At 36.0% G+C, this 16,492-nt stretch overlaps 1 protein-coding gene and 2 non-coding genes across 3 annotated transcripts; all 3 read right to left on the bottom strand.

The window, feature by feature from the left end:
* Positions 1 to 223: 223 nt before the first annotated feature.
* Positions 224 to 16,023, bottom strand: LOC110845025 (chaoptin). The gene is made up of 22 exons (XM_022091380.2): positions 15,468 to 16,023; positions 9,719 to 9,948; positions 9,352 to 9,643; positions 9,101 to 9,248; positions 8,386 to 8,496; positions 7,277 to 7,469; positions 6,693 to 6,869; positions 6,104 to 6,428; positions 5,968 to 6,037; positions 5,429 to 5,905; positions 4,699 to 4,917; positions 3,637 to 4,102; positions 3,431 to 3,502; positions 3,075 to 3,272; positions 2,723 to 2,852; positions 2,568 to 2,641; positions 2,272 to 2,363; positions 2,020 to 2,196; positions 1,679 to 1,845; positions 971 to 1,330; positions 826 to 873; positions 224 to 755 (listed from the first exon to the last, which is right to left on the bottom strand). Exons 2-22 carry the CDS (start codon positions 9,917 to 9,919, stop codon positions 487 to 489), a joined length of 4,266 nt encoding a protein of 1,421 aa, XP_021947072.2. The 5' UTR covers positions 9,920 to 9,948; positions 15,468 to 16,023; the 3' UTR covers positions 224 to 486.
* LOC118434721 lies at positions 12,724 to 12,840 on the bottom strand. Its single transcript, XR_004834202.1, has one exon. It is a non-coding gene; the product is annotated as a U5 spliceosomal RNA (small nuclear RNA).
* Positions 14,216 to 14,332, bottom strand: LOC118434719. Its single transcript, XR_004834200.1, has one exon. It is a non-coding gene; the product is annotated as a U5 spliceosomal RNA (small nuclear RNA).
* Positions 16,024 to 16,492: the final 469 nt, after the last annotated feature.

Raw genomic sequence — 16,492 nt, 5'->3', positions numbered from 1 at the left:
ACTACGACGAGATTGAATATGCTGAATCTGTTACTCCACTTATGCATAAAACGAAGGGGCATTAAGAGACAAAATACAAACAAATTCGAAAAAATTCAAAATATTGACACGTATGTATGTAAGATAAGAATTAGTGGTCTGCTGAGATTATAGCATTTTCCGAGTTCATCCTCATTTCTTAACATGAAACCAACAAAATAATAAAGATTACTGCGCTTATAAATAATATTTTATCTCATTTATTTAATTCAAAATGTTAGCAGCTGCATACATATGCACTAATCCTAAATTCGTATACCATGAAAATAATTGAATCTCTTTGTATCTATTTATATACTTCATATCATCCACTTTCACTTCGCCGTATACAAAACTAATCTTAAGAGACAATGAGCAGAATTTCAGATTCACCAACCACAAAGACCACTTTATTCCCGAGAACAGAGTGATAACTCCAAACTTTTGCTAGAACCGTCCACTACTTTGTCAAGATAGAAGGAGGACGAGGACTATGATGACGAAAGTGTTGAAATTGAGATGTTTGGGAAGAGATGAATTAGCGGACGAGAGGGCGGAAGCATGACAAATGTGGTCGGGGTAGAGCTGGACGAGAGAAATCTTGGTGTCGGCGGATCTCGAGTCGAGACAAGTGGTCTCACTGATGAAGTCGTACATGGCATGGGCCTCAGGAATTAAGACTGAATGAGATTCATACGATTCACGTAACCAGCGACGAAGCCAGTCACCAAGCCAGACTGAAATTATTTACCATACGTAATAATTTATTTCCACAATTTATTTAAACTAAAGAGAAAGTATTGTTACCTAAATTGCAGTCGCATTGCATATCATTTCCAGTGAGGATTAACCCACCTGAAAAAAGTGAGGTTTCCCTTAGCAAACTTAGCATTTTCATAGACCGAATATGATAAGTAGGATATGCAAATGTGTAAGCATTCATAACGCGTACCTTGGAGGAGCTTGGTTCCTTTGGAAAACCAGAATGACGAATTGGGATACAAACTGGCAGAGTTGAGAGTAGAAATTTTGTTAAAAGACAAGTCCAGCTTGGCCCATTCTGCATTCAGGAGTAGTTCAAATATTCTTGCTGGGATTTCTTCCACCGACGTTCGAGTAATTGTTAACTCTGTATGAAGACAGTTCTGGAGACCTTCGAAAGCCTGCTCCTCAATTCGTCGCAAGTTGGTCCCGGTCACCGTTAACTTTCTCAGACCGGGTAAAATGCCGCCGAATAATTGGTCCGAGAGGGTCGACTCTTTGATTTGCACGTTAAGTTCGTCCAAGCTCTCAATTCCGGATAGAACAGCTCCTGATATGTCATGCAAAATACATATCAGTAGATAGTGATTAAGGCTAAACTAATATGCTACATACATTAATTATTATTCAAGAAGACCATTATCAAGTGAATATAAATATGCATCCTATCCCTAACAGGTTTTCAACATTTTTATGCAGTTATGCATGAAAATCAATTTACTGGAAAAGTATCTAGAAAAATACGCATTTTTTTTAAAGCAAATCATTTGTCTTTAAACGCTAGGAATGCGAACTACTTTCTCATAGTCAACGGTAGCATATTTATTTGATACTTTCCCCAAAAAACGTAAGTATTCGAAGATTGTTCTGTATTGTAATTTAATTTGGAATAACCTACCCAATCTGAAACGGTATTTCTCAATGTTGGGGTACGTTTCAACCGAAAGCTTCCTTAAGTTCAATAGGTTGGAAAGCACATCAGAGTCAAATCGATCCACAAAGTCCAGGTCCAACATTTCCAAGCTCTCCAGTCTTCTCAGTCCGAAAAAAGTGTCACGTGTTAAACTAGTAGGAACACGATAAAGACAGTTTTAAGCAACAGGAAAAACGAGATGTTTCTTAGACCAGTGTTTGTGCATAGTTGTGGGAAAAAACAAGAAATTTTGCAATTTAGGTAAAAACAAAACCAGCAATTAGATTTAAGTTCATAAAAATTTGTGCAATAGCGAAAAAGTAAACCTTTTTAATGGGTTTTTGGACAATTTTAGCTTCGCTAGGTTTGAAAGTGGGGTCCAATTTGGTAATCCAGCATTTTGAAGTTGATTATTCGACAAGTCGAGTGAGCGTAGTCTATTCAGAGACGCTATGCTTTGGATGCTGATTTCTGTCAGTCCATTTCTTGACAGGTCAAGTGTGCTTTAGGATTTATGAACTTATTATTTAGTAACATGTACTGCTTGTAGCTGCGAAATTAAGCCTAATCAATCTCACGTGAGGTGTGGTAATGGTAGATGAGGAAGAGTTTTAATGCCACAGTTGCAAATCCGAAGGAGTTTCAATTTTGGAACAAAATGAAAAAGTTCCTAGAATGAGAAATGTTATAAGTGAAATTATAATGCGTATAATATTTTTTTTCATCCAATTTATGTGACAGGCTGTCAGAAATATATATTTAACATACTAATTCATATGTTTGAAATATTTCTTTTTTTTCTTATTTTATACTGCATTCAAAAGTGTATAAGCTGGGAAATTCCCTAGTGAAAGCTCTCTTTTCGGACGCATACCTTAAAATTAGCCCGGAGAAAGTTGTGTGAGAGATCCAGCTCCCGCAGAGAAGCCAGACTGGCAAAAGCGTTATCTGGAAATGTAAGAGTATACACATTGCTTGCTTTTCATGTTCCCATGGGAACTTTTAAATAAAGAAGTGAGTAGTACCCACCCGGAAGTATAGACAGTCTGTTTGAGGACAGGTTTAAATGGACCAAACCCGGTATAGATTCAAACATTGTGCTATCCAGGTGTTCCAAGAAATTTTCAGAAATATCGAGTCTTTTTAGTCGGCGAGAGATCTAAAAATCAGATCAGACAGATTGGTTCATAAATCCATTAGTAAATGATGAGGGCATGTTTAATTTATGTGTTTATCATTTTGCCGAAGTTAATGCTTTGCTAGTCAATAGCATTTCTGTTTGGTTTGAGTGTTAAAATTCGACATAAAACAAGCCGTCTCAATTGTCAGGAGATCAATAATTACCAATAAGTGCATGCTTAGAACAAACTTTCTCTCTCACCTGGGCTAATGCTCCGACGGGCAAGGAGACGAATTGATTTGAAGACAAGATAATAATTTCAATATTACTTCCGACAAGCGAATCTCTTGGCAGGGAACGAATTTTGTTGTTCGAAAAATCCAAATACGTCAGTTTATGGTTGCGAATAAATAATATCTCGGGTACGTAAGAGATCGAATTTGAATTCAAGTGAAGGGACTGAAAAAGGAAACAAAATAATTAAATATGCATATTAAGCTAACCCACAAGAAAAACTAGTGTACATGACTTGTTAATTTCAATCGATCAGAGAGATGTACTCTCATTATCATTAATTATTGATGAAATCGTGCGACATGGAAAATATTTTAACCTACCGTCAAGTCTTTGAGCTGTGAAAAAGAGTCCGGGTCCAACACGGCAATCCTGTTACCATTTAAATGCACTACCTGAAGTAATCCACATAATTTATATAGAATTTATACAATTTTTCATGAGCTTGGGTATAAAAATAGTTTCTTAATATGCGTCCGATTTTTTGAATCGCAAAATAAATTAAAAAATACCAAATAAAACTACTCACCTTAATTGAACAATTGGACGGAAACAGGTCTCCATCCACGCGTTCAATCCTGTTGAAACTGAGATCCAGCAATTCTCTTGGACACACATTACGAATTTTGACCCCATCATATGTCAATTTGTTGTGGGATGCATCCAGAAATTTGATGAGCAACTTTCTCCCATTGTTTCCGTTTATTTTCTCGATCGAATTGTGACTAATGTTCACACCCCCGACGAGACTCCTCCTCCCGAATGCATCGAAATTAAAATATGTGAGCATATTGAAGGCAACGTCAATCAAGGCAAATTTATCCTGTGAGAAAGCACCCGTTTGAATGAGAGAGATTTGATTGTGTCTCAAGTACAAGTTGAGTCCTTCGGATTTTGAGAATCTCTGGGAATTAGTGGCGGACGTTGCGAGAGATAAAGGTGACGGGGGAGGAACTGTGAAAGCGTGTCGTTCAATGGTGTGGATTGTGTTGTAACTAGAATTTTGGGTTCATACAGTCAAGAGCAAAACTTTACGACATATGGAAGAGACTTTTGGGACATGTTATTCAAATGGGGAATTAAAGGCCGTAAAGTTTTGCACCGCGTACCTTTCCGAATAATTTTTTTAACGCTGTGATATAATTTTTATTGAATAAAGCGTGCAAAAGTAGGGGGTGACGTGGTAAATTATTTTTGTCGCCGAATTTTTTTCAAGGAACTACAAGGAATTGAAAGAATTAATTTTGGAAGAGACTTTTGGGACAACACATTGTGCTTATGGCTGTCCCAAAAGTCTCTTCCAAAATTAATTCTTTCAATTCCTTGTAGTTCCTTGAAAAAAATTCGGCGACAAAAATAATTTACCACGTCACCCCCTACTTTTGCACGCTTTATTCAATAAAAATTATATCACAGCGTTAAAAAAATTATTCGGAAAGGTACGCGGTGCAAAACTTTACGGCCTTTAATTCCCCATTTGAATAACATGTCCCAAAAGTCTCTTCCATATGTCGTAAAGTTTTGCTCTTGACTGTAATTACATAACAAATTCCTCTTAAAGGTATATAAAAAAAAGTATGAAATATTAAACCTCAAGTCAATATTGGTCTGAAAAGATGTGTCAAAATTGCCCACGGGGAAGGAAAGAAAGGAATCCGATCCAAGAGTCTGAATCTTATTATGTGAAAGTCGAAGTTCTCGCATCGAGTGGTGAATGTCAGGATGGAAAATTTGTCTTGGAAGGACCGAGATCCGGTTGAATTCCAGATTGACATAAGTTATATTCTTATTCGAGTAAAATGTGTACTCGCTATGGAAGGAAAAAAACGGGATCTCAGAATTTTTTCATCATTTCATCATTAATGTGAGAACCAGTATTCGACGTAATATTTTCTCGTATAAAGCTATTTTTTATGCTAACGTTAACCTGCTAATAGGAAAATAATGAGGCACCTAAGATCTAAGAGCGATAACCAAACGGTAGTGTAAACAAACAAACGCATAAAAAATCAGACATGCGAATCTGTGATTGGAAAAAGTTCATCCTGTCAAAATTCTCCCTTTCCCAAACTATAACTTACACCGCCAACTTAGCCAATGACACTTCACAAAGGAATCTGTGTAGGCGGAATTTGAAGAAACAGAGCAGTTGTCACACATTGGTGAAAGCAGTAGTGAAAGTTAGTGGGAGACAAACTGTCACCAACTCCGCATTCCAACCACCACTCTCACTCACTCTCCTCTCCGTTGACGTTTACATAATAAAGTAGACTTGCTCCCATGTCTACCAAATTATTCCAACAGACACCACCATCACTCACCTGACATTGCCCAATTGGTTGTGATCCAGGGAAATCCACTCGAGTTGTCTCAGAGCTTGGAAAGACTCGGAATTAATGGATGTCGCACTTTTGAGTCCACCACTTATGTCCAGATTGGTCAGTGGCAGTGCAGGGAACGCAGGTATTTCTCCAGTCAGCTCGCAAAATGAGAGAGAAAGCTCAAACAGGCGAGGAAACGATTCTGGTCGAAATACGTTTGGAATTTTATCCAATGTTGGGTGAAATTGGTGTCCGAGCTCGTTTGGATTGAGGATCGATACAGATGGCAAAGTTGGATATGCATTATTATTGTTCCCATGAAGATTATGCACCTTATTGCTTTCGAATGATAACGAGTGGATCGGATTGTTGCGTAGGATTAGTGTTGACAGCGTTTTGAATTTTCGAATCGCAATTTCGTCCAAATCCCCGATTTGGTTGTAACCCAAATTTAGATGGATTAGGGAAATACAGGAACTGGAATTTAAATTGTACTTATTTTACAAGGGATAGCAATTTATAGGGAAAGTTACCCTCACTTTAGAATACGACGAGGAAGTCGAGTAAGACTGTTCCCATTTAGACCCAAGTATTGCAAATTGCTGCAGTCTGCAATAAATTGGGCACGGATTTATCGTCTTTGTGTTAGATTATGAAGGTTAATTATTTTCTCACCAAATTCCATCTCCTTGTGTTTCTCCAGTGATTCATCTCTAATCAGGTTGTTTCCCAAGTAGAGATGTTTGAGCGAGGTGAGATTGGCAATCTCCTCCCAGGGCACACCCTCCAGCCTATTATTATCCAGATTCAGATACTGCAAAGTTGGACTCAACGTGTCGAATGCCATCGGGTCAATAGTTGCAAGACGGTTGTGACCAAGTGAAATTCTAAATGCGTTCATCGAGTGGAAAGCACCGGGTGGCAAACTCGCAATGTAATTTTTGCTCACGTCCAAATCCAAAATCTTAAGTTGACTTGCAAACGGGCGACTTGGCCAATGCTGGTTGATAAGCGTGAGACAGAAATGACCTCAGTTTTTGTTTTTATTTATGTCATTTTGGATTGTTATTTGAAAAATGGTGAGAACAGTATTATGGTCGAAATGATTTGGGGAAAAGTGTGGGTGGGCGTTGCCAATGCACAAAATTTAAGTTTTAAATCAATCAACATGTTTACTTGAAAATTATTCTGCGCGTATTTATGGACATCCACCCACTAAAATTGAATGAAAAGATGTTTGAACAATGTAGAACGGAAAACCAACCTGAATAAGGTTTTGCGTAATGTCCAACTGATTTATCTGTGCGGCTGCAGTTCCTCGCGGATATTCAGACGGAACCGTTTCAATCCCACAACCGGAGAAAACGATCCAGGACAATGATCTGAGTGCAAATATTCCCAGAGGAAAGTCCGAAATAGGATTTTTCATCATAATCAGCGTCTGCAATCACCGGATAGTTTTTATTGCATTTTATTTATGTGTACCATTCTATACTGCTTTCTCTCTTGTTTTTTTTCTTCTTAAAGTAATCATCTGGCATCGATAAAGATATAAATCGTTTACTTGGAAAGTGTTAAATTATAAAAACCATTACATTTCAAAGAATTCGAAAAAAGGAGCAATTTTGCTTTTCCCTCTATCTGCTACATACTGTAAGCAATACGCCAGTCAGCCCGAAAGGCAAGCCCGATCAGTATTTATTCAACACGCGATTTTATTTTCGGGAAACATTTATTCTCAAAGTCGAATCTCTTAACTCAATTAGTTCCTATTTGTTTATGTACTACGTAAGAAAAATCTTCCTCGAGAAGAACGAGTGAAAAAGTGTAAAAATTGGGCGAACTTACCTGAATGTTTGGAGGGAGATTGTGCTGGCTAACATTTCGGATGAAGTTAGAACTCAGGTCAAGCCAAATCAAGCGATGGAAGGTAGGAAATAATTTAGGAGGAACTCTCCCGATAGAATTTCCAGATAACGTCAGTTGACGTAAAGACGAGGTCAGTGCAAACCAGTCACCGTCCAATGTCCGGATCTTGTTGCTTTAAAAATAGACGATACAAATGAAATGTGCAATTAAATGAGAACTGATGGATGCGAATAAAAGTATTTATCATAGATATTTATTTTGCATGTGCAATATGAAAACTCTGCGAGAGATCATTAACGCCGGTTAACGATTTCTTGAAAATATGGTTCCTTCACATAATTCATTTATTAAGAGCAATATTCTTATTTGCCATCATACCAAGGGCATAAATTCATTTAATGTCATGCCAGGTTAGATGAACTTCCTTGATCTTTCAAATAATTTGTTACATGTCTGGGGAAAGTGACCTTTAATTCACACCACAATACGGAATTTGCTACCGAATTTCTTTGTATTTACTACTGGATAGCTTCACCTTGTCCTATATACCTAAATTTAGTCTAGCCATGACTTATATGCACGAAAAAGAAAGCAACTTTACATATGACAAGCCGGACCACGTCCATCCACCCACCCATCAAAGCCGCCCACAGATTCTGATAAATTACAAAGCAACAGTGCACCCATTATTTTCCCGGACAGGTGGCATGCATTGTCTCGTCGAACCTTCGCTACAATAGAATGTTTAGAGATAAATATCCCTTCGTCTCCTCCCACGATCTATCCATATTTATGACCAACCTGATCAATACTCAAAGTAAGTATTTAGGTGATGGCAAACTGAAGTACTTATGTGTTTGTACACCACTGCTGCATAATGTCCGAGGGCAAAGGGTTTGAATGTTAATGGGGTTAATTACGTATACATAGATACTAATTTTACCATCATACATAAGTAATTTCTGAGGATCTTACTCTATTTACTCGTAGACATGTATGCATGACTTTTGAACGTTGCTGTACTAATTTTGCAAATAAACGGCTACTACTACTACCGAATCGCTGTTTATACATTAACATAGACTTACTTGCTGAGATTGAGCCACTCTAGTAACTTAAGTGTCTTAAAGGAAGCGAATGGAATTTCATCCAGTAAATTTGCAGACAAATCCAACACGGTTAAAGAATTTCCCATGGAACTGTAAAAATTCAAAGAGAGAAACATACCTATAATGACTATAATATGTTTAATTTAAAATTAACTCACTGGAAATTTCACTCCCATTCTATTATATAATTATGTTTATGACTAATAAATGGGAATATATTCCGCATTTTTTTCTTCCCACGCACTTTCTCCTCGTTCGAGAAACAAAGAGCTTGAGGAAGACATACTTTAAGCCTTCTGCATTGGAAAGAATGGGTCTCAAGTTCAGTTTTCTACCAGAAAATGACAAGGAGAGGAAGGTGAAAGAAAAGAGAATCGACATTTTCTGTCTGCACTTTAATACTTTATTCACCACGTGGGAAAAAGCGGCGAATGCATGTGTGCCTGAGTTAGTAGGATACGTATGCAGATGAAAAGCCACCCACATACATTTTCCCCAGTGAAACTTGCTGGTGTACATTTTCTGATTAAATTCTAAAGATCACTCTTCATATTCTGCAGCAATATTGCCTACTCTGCTGCAGCAGTTCAACCAACCATGTCAACCAACTTTCTCTTATTACATAGTTTTCAAAATATGGCTACGATAAAGCAGGTTTTCTAATATTACGTATGTTCACCCAGATTTGACTCACCTGAAAGCATACTCTGAGATTAAATAGAGCTCATTTTTGTTCAATTGAAGATTTTGAATTTCCAGTCCGGCAAATGCAGACCCATCCAGAAGACTTAGCTTAGAGCCGGCCACAGTTATGTGGGATATAATTCCGTGGGCATTGTAATCTGGAATGAAGAGAGACCAGCAGAACACATAAATAATTACGTAACCGTACCATTTTAAACTGCATATTATAAATATTTTTATGGCTTTTTGTGTAATATTTACCAGTGGGAATCACAGCGAGAGGAGCATTTACACAGAAAAATTCATATAATGGTCCCGGATCAAACTTGACATTGCTTGACGTGGACGAGTTCACAATATTGTGGATTATTTGATAAATGTCGACTTGGCCACGCAGATACTGTTGATTGACGTGTTGTTGCGGCTGGGGTTGGCTATCATTCTTTGGATTCGGAGGTAAATTGTACTCTTTCTGAATCGTTTTGAGAAAATGGGTCTCGTTGAAGGACGAGTGGTGCCAAAGGGTTAGCAGGATCTCATGAATTTCAGTGCTCTGTTGACAAGGAGAAAGTTGGTTGATTTCAAATTATTATTTAAATAACAAACATTGACGTGAGAATGTTCCCACCTGCTGAATATACTTGCAGTAGCAGAGCGTATTGAAATGACAGCTCAGAAATCTATCGGACGGAACCATCAGTCCTGATTCTGGGGACTCCAGTAAGGACGGTGGTATGAGATCGTTTTGGTAAATTCCACCACCACTTTCTCCAGTTGCGAAGAAAAGTAAGATGAAGAGGGATGGAAATTTATTTCTTGTCGGCAACATATTTTTCAGTAGCAAAATTATTTGGACACCTGTAATATTTGTAAGATTAGGATTACGGATTAATTAATTAAAATAAACAACTGTTTGTGCATTGTAATGTATCAAGCACAAAATTGACAGTCAAAATCACTGAATAAAGGTTATTTTGCTTCTTCAACATAAAGTTCTCGTATTGATAAATCATAATAATTGTAATACATGACCATAGATATCTTTAAACATAGTTATGTGAAGAAGTACTTGTCACGAGAATCTCATCCCAACGTACATATTTTTATGTGTGCATAAAAATCGATGTTTGTAGAAACTAATTATAAAAGCAATAATTTTCCTGAAACACATCAAAAAAACGATGCACAAGGCGGAACAAACTGAATAAAGTGTCAAGTGAAAGGGAAATGCTCCGGCCCCAAAAAATCAGCACAACTGCAAAAAGATTGCATGAATGAACGGAATCAAATCGTAAAATTTGTCATCGCAATTGCAAAATTAGGGAGTTGCATAGCAAAACTAAGTACGTTTTTAAAATTTCTGTTACTCTCTCAATCTGTTGAGCTCGGTCAAAATATTACGTGAATTGCCACAAAGTTAAGACTTTTTAAACCGTAGGTTTGCTAACTATCTATTATTTTATCAGGCCATTCTGACTCATGCCGTAAGACACTATGTACTCCTAAAGCAACGCGACATCATTAGATCTTCCTCTCAAATCCTAGAGTATATAAACTCTTATCTACATTTATGTGTAGATAAGTGTTCGCAAAAATCCAGCATTTAACAGGGTGCAGGGAAATAACATATTGTCAGGTCTAAAATTAACCACTCGTCCATATATCTGGATATTTGAGCTATTTATAATCTGCCATGCTGACTCTACAAAAAGTGTTTGCGGTGGCATACGGTTGCTTTACGGTGAATGAATGAATTTTGATGCCGACTGAGAACTGAAAAACATTGTACTCACACCGTCTCCCAGTTATGATTACAACGTTAATAGAAACGAACATTTACATAAGTACGCATGCTGATGAAATATGAGCTGTAAACTGAAATTGTTAAAATTTGACTGCACTGTCATCACCTCATTTGGGAGGGAAAGCAAACACCGGCAATTTGTCAGCAGTTCACAATTTAGCAAGTTTAGCATTGAAGTCCCAGTATCGTTATCACGAAGACTAGCGATCATGTCAATTCAAAGCGTGAAATCCACGGGGAGATGTATCCACCAGCGACAGAGGCGATAAAAAGACGAGGACGCCGACGGCCCTCTTATTTTTTGATGACAAAGAATGATGCTACTGCTAATTGGATTCAGCAAAAGTTTAGCTTAGGATTAAATGCAGTATGCATTAATGTATGTACAGGAAGCCAGACAAGAAGACCGAGATGCACGAATGGAGAAGTAGAAGTGATTGCCAAGTTAATGTATTATGTTTGCAGTCGATGAATGAGACAAGTTTTATTTACCCAAATACTTACATATGTAGAATTCCGTCACTTCCGTCTTTCGTTCTCCCGTGCAGAACATTCTAAGGAATTTGCAGGTGAAATGCATATGTACTATATTCGTGTATACTGTAATATGCATATTATGATGCTAAACAAGTAGTAAATAATGAAAATGACTGAGAGCATCATTTTATATTAAGGTTAGTCAAGCTAAATAAAAGTTATATGTAGGTCCAGTCGAGTTTATGGACGAAGTATGAAATGCATTGCAAAATTAGATATTTGATTGTCCATGCAAAATGATCGGGAAATATTTGAATTTACGTTTCTTGTTTTCTATTTTTTCGGATATTCAGTATTGACGGGCAAGTCAAGATAACAAGGTACATAAACAAATCTCCTTGCTTCTTTCATCCCCAAAGACTCATATTTCTTCACAATATTCTCGTCATGGTTCGCGTACTCTCTTTCGCTGAAAAGAGTCGTCGGGTACATCACAGAACTTCTTACGTATTTACATACAGCTAAAAACCACTGAGGGAAATACTAGTAAATATGCATTTACAAGTTTCGTTTGAAATATTTGACGTTGAAATATCAGACTTCAAGTCTGTAAACCAACAAGTTAAACAAATCTATTCAAGAAATCCTTTTGGGCCAAAAGTACAATTAAGTAACTGCTCATTGAGGTTCTAAAGTAAAGTGAAAAGAAGGAAAACTTTTCGTCCACTTTTCCGGGAAAAGTTTTGCATGAAGAATTTCAAGACCTTTTTGATCCAACACTTGGGAGAATTTGCCCTTAGTTTTGACACTTTAAAGATATTTAAGATTTGATAAATAAATTTAACAAGAGATGAAACATAGTACAAAGAATTACTAAAGTTATTCAATACCAATTTAAGTGATTCTTAGATTATTTATTTCCACATCGTTGTGGACGACTAATAAAATCTGATTAAGTGATCAAACGTCTTAAGCAATGAACAATTTTAATGATCCTACAATTTTTACATAATTAGAATCTTTCAGTAGAATTATTTAATATCCAAGGAAATATTTAGCAAGAGCATTATACTAAAATGTGAAAGATTTATTAGTACGACCAGAGGCTGCTGAGGACGAGAAGCAGAATTTGTATTAATTGGTTGGTAATTTTATTTTATCCATGATCATACATAATTTATTGCATGTCTTGAAGCAGTGAAATTACATTTTTCAACAGATCAATAATGACATGAACAAAGTCAAATTATGCAAAAGTTAAACAACCAGTGTTAATGCTAAAATGTGCATAAAAATAAACTCCCCGAGTTTTGTTGATTTTGTCGAAATTCTTATCTTTGGTTTAGTTATGTCGCCCACCCGAAAGCAGGCTGTCCAAAAATTGAGAAATTCTCATAAAATGTCCCCCTCCACGGAAATCTTTAGTAAAAGGCGAAAGATTTATACGGCTTGAAGGGAGACCCGAGATACAAAACAAGCCAAGTGGCTCGCTATCCATACCTGGAATAACTCCTCCACTGACACTCAATACTTTTACGCCAATTTTGCTGGATGTGCAATTATAATAATTTTACGATTTAAAATCCTGACGATGAACTGAAATTACTAAATAAAATTAGAAAACTTACATAGTAAACTAAATTTAAAGTTGTAAGGTTTAAGTCTACTGGTCCTTTCTGAATTTGTGTCATTCCTCAGACCAGGTATCAATATTTTCATGTGCATCAATATTCAAAATATATATGTAAGTTGGTAATAAACTTGTCACCGTGTGTATTAATAGTCACTAAATATGAAGATTTCTCAACGAACAGTAACAATAATTCCCACAAAACTCAAAGTTGCTATCATACTGGTGATAGTTTCTCAACAAAGAGGGTGACATTTATTTTACAGAAATTATTGTTCTATGGGAGGTCATTACGAACACGGTAGGGCGTCATAGTGACTTCGCAATTCGACAATTTTGTTACCAACGTACGTATTTTGAGTGAAAAACTGCTACATGATTTATATATATGTACAAGTATTAGATAGTACTGTTGAAAACTGAAGGTCAAATTTACATGTATGTATGCACATAATCGTACTTCACTTCGATTGCCCACATCACTCTACAATACAAATAACTAGGTTAAAGGTGAATCGATTTTGTTGACAAATACATAATATTGTGAACAAATTAAGTTGCGATGTGCAACACCAATTCCATTTAGATGTCCGACATTAAATATCATTGCATTGGAATTAATAACCAATAAAGTCTTGCACATATTTATTTTCTTTCACAATTTACGTCATACCTGTATCGTGTTCTTACTTCTTACATCATACATAGATAGCTACTTATGTACATATGTAGATACACATGAAATAAATTTCCTTGAGGTTCACGGAGATATTTCCCTTGACTAAAATGATTTCCTTGATTGTTTTTCATCTCATCTCTCCATCACAAAATTGGGAGAAAATATCACTTGTATTTATGCACAACTTGAGGAATTTATATTTGGCTGAATGTTGCAGTGATTGAATTCAGGGTAGCAACTCACATTTAGATACATACATGTTTATGTATATTTGTACCGATATGCATCGTATGGCGAGATATGTATGAATTATGTCAAAGTTATTGTGTTATAAAGTTATGTAAAAATTCTGAATTATGCAGTGAAATTAGATACATACATTTCTCAGCGGGTCAAGAATGAAATGTACAAAGTCAAATTATGCAAAAATGAAGACAACTGTTGTTAATCGTAAGTGGTTAATGATAGGCAAAATTGCATAGAAAAACCAACTTTTCCAATTTTGTCGAAATTTTTATCTTTGATTTAGTTATGTCACCCACCCAAAGGTAGGCTGTCAAAAAATTGAGAAATTCTCATAAAATGTCCCCCTCCACGGAAATCTTTAGTAAAAGGCGAAAGATTTATACGGCTTGAAGGGAGACCCGAGATACAAAACAAGCCAAGTGGCTCGCTATCCATACCTGGAATAACTCCTCCACTGACACTCAATACTTTTACGCCAATTTTGCTGGATGTGCAATTATAATAATTTTACGATTTAAAATCCTGACGATGAACTGAAATTATCTGAAGATAATGGTGCAATTCAAGTTTCAAATTATACAATGCTTATTTGGGATTTTGCAAAAAAAAATCAAAAACGGCTTTAAATTTACAGTTCACTTCACTCGCTTTGTTTGCATAATATGCTTAAACCACTCAACAGGTTATTAGAACTGGAAGAGAGTGATTTTCATATTTTAAATGCTCTTAAACGATACATGGGCTTTTACGTACGAATTTCATAGATGCAATTTATTTTGTTTTACTCATGTCATAAGGAATTTCGAAATTTTATCCAAATACTGGTGAGAATTTGCTAAGTAAAAGTTTTACAAATACGCTAACTGAACTTTTTTATCGATATGCAAAAATTCTAGTGGATTATATTAATAAGATAGATATGTCGTTGTTCTCGGACACATGCATGAGCTACATACTTATTTCTGGTCATAAATTAGTTGGTTTATCTACATAAGTATGTACAATATGTATGCAGTTAATGACAACGATGATCCAACCAATCAATACAATGTATGTATGTATGTATGTAATTTATATTTATATACATACTAAAATTGCTTTCACAGGCTTAACCGAAAGATCGAATCAATTTATGTGCTAATAGTCTCGTTTCTCTGTCTCGAACAATTTTTTTGTTTTGCAATCCATCTCGTCATCCACTCCTTTTAGATTTTTATCTCTGTAGACAATTTTGATTGAGGGTTTTTATTAAACATATGTAGCTGTTGTTATTTGTTGGTTTGTGCAAGAAAGATAGACCATCGGCAAAAGTTTTGAGTTGTTCTCAATACCATGCAATGTAAACTCCAAATCGATTACTCTGTATTGCCTTTTGGAGATTTTTACACAAGCATAAATTGTCCTTCAGATAACCATTGCATTATTGCCACATGATAATCTAGTTTTTTATAGCGTAACTTATCTGTTTTTATCTGTGCCCCTTGGTGTGTATAGCTTACAGTAGAACATGTTAGTACATTTTGCACATGAAGTTAGCTTACCTTTAGAAATTAGCTTTTCCCAGAGACAGGGACGCAATTAGATTATTATGTCAAGTTAATTCAAATAAGTTGTAATATACTCATTGTTATTACTTAAATATTATTTAAATCTTCAGGAGCTATTTACTACCACATGGTTTTAGTTCCTTACTATAACCATGAAATAATCTTCCATGTTGGTCAGGTATCATGTGTGTATTACATAAATGACTTCCTCGTCTTTCCAAACTATTCCACGTGTTTTTGGTATCCACTCACTTTTGCTTTCACCACCAAACCACTTATCCCACTCTAAATTTTTGCAATATAGCTGCATTATGTTTTTGGATCATTATTGAAATTTTTTAAATCCCGCTCGATTCCTATTTTTTGGAAACTATGTCTTTGCTGTAGTTATGGAGATTATATGTAATTAATTATGACAGATTTGGTTGAGCGAACACAGTACTATGTTAAGAAAAGCGAGAATTTTCGTACATGTATGCACATGCACTTTCCTCGCTAACTTTCGATTTCTACCACATACGACTGAGGATGAGTAGTGATGTTCACACTTTGAAGTGTAGAACGGAACTAAAGGAGAATTTGAGAAGCAAGGTAGTAGTAACCCCCGATTTTTCGGAGGGTGGCTACCACCACTCTACTATTTCGAATCTTGTATTTCCTTACCCACAAATGTGCACCTGTCCATGTGTGGCAAAAATTTATTAAGGATAACGGAGCACTTAAGGAGGTTTTTATTAAAAACTAATCTTCGTAAGATTCCACATAGATAAAATTTTCAGGAATTTATATCAAGAATTTATGACTGAAATTTTCACATAATTCATACAGTAACACCGATGTGAGAAACCTAATTACGATGCATAAACTTTCTTCATTCTTTTTCCCAGAAAGGAGAGTAAATTGGATGCATAAATTGACCAGCGTCTCAAAATAAAAGTCTCCAAAACAAACAGGAGAATTTCTTGTGAAACGGTTCACGTTGGTTAACCTAAAAAAAAGTATCATAATTATTCCCGGTT

This window comes from Folsomia candida, unplaced genomic scaffold (genome assembly GCF_002217175.1).
Source record: "Folsomia candida strain VU population unplaced genomic scaffold, ASM221717v1 Fcan01_Sc002, whole genome shotgun sequence".
Taxonomy (NCBI): Eukaryota; Metazoa; Arthropoda; class Collembola; order Entomobryomorpha; family Isotomidae; genus Folsomia; species Folsomia candida.
Note: the sequence above shows the minus strand (reverse complement) of the source record. Positions and strands in the feature narration are given on the sequence as shown.

Coding starts and splice junctions, on each gene's coding strand:
- LOC110845025 (XM_022091380.2), bottom strand. CDS start 9,919: ATGTTGCCGACAAGAAATAAATTTCCATCCCTCTTCATCTTACTTTTC. Junction 8,497..9,100: donor ATCTCAGAGTATGCTTTCAG/GTGAGTCAAATC, acceptor GAATTTTTACAG/TTCCATGGGAAATTCTTTAA. Junction 756..825: donor GCAATGCGACTGCAATTTAG/GTAACAATACTT, acceptor AAATAATTTCAG/TCTGGCTTGGTGACTGGCTT.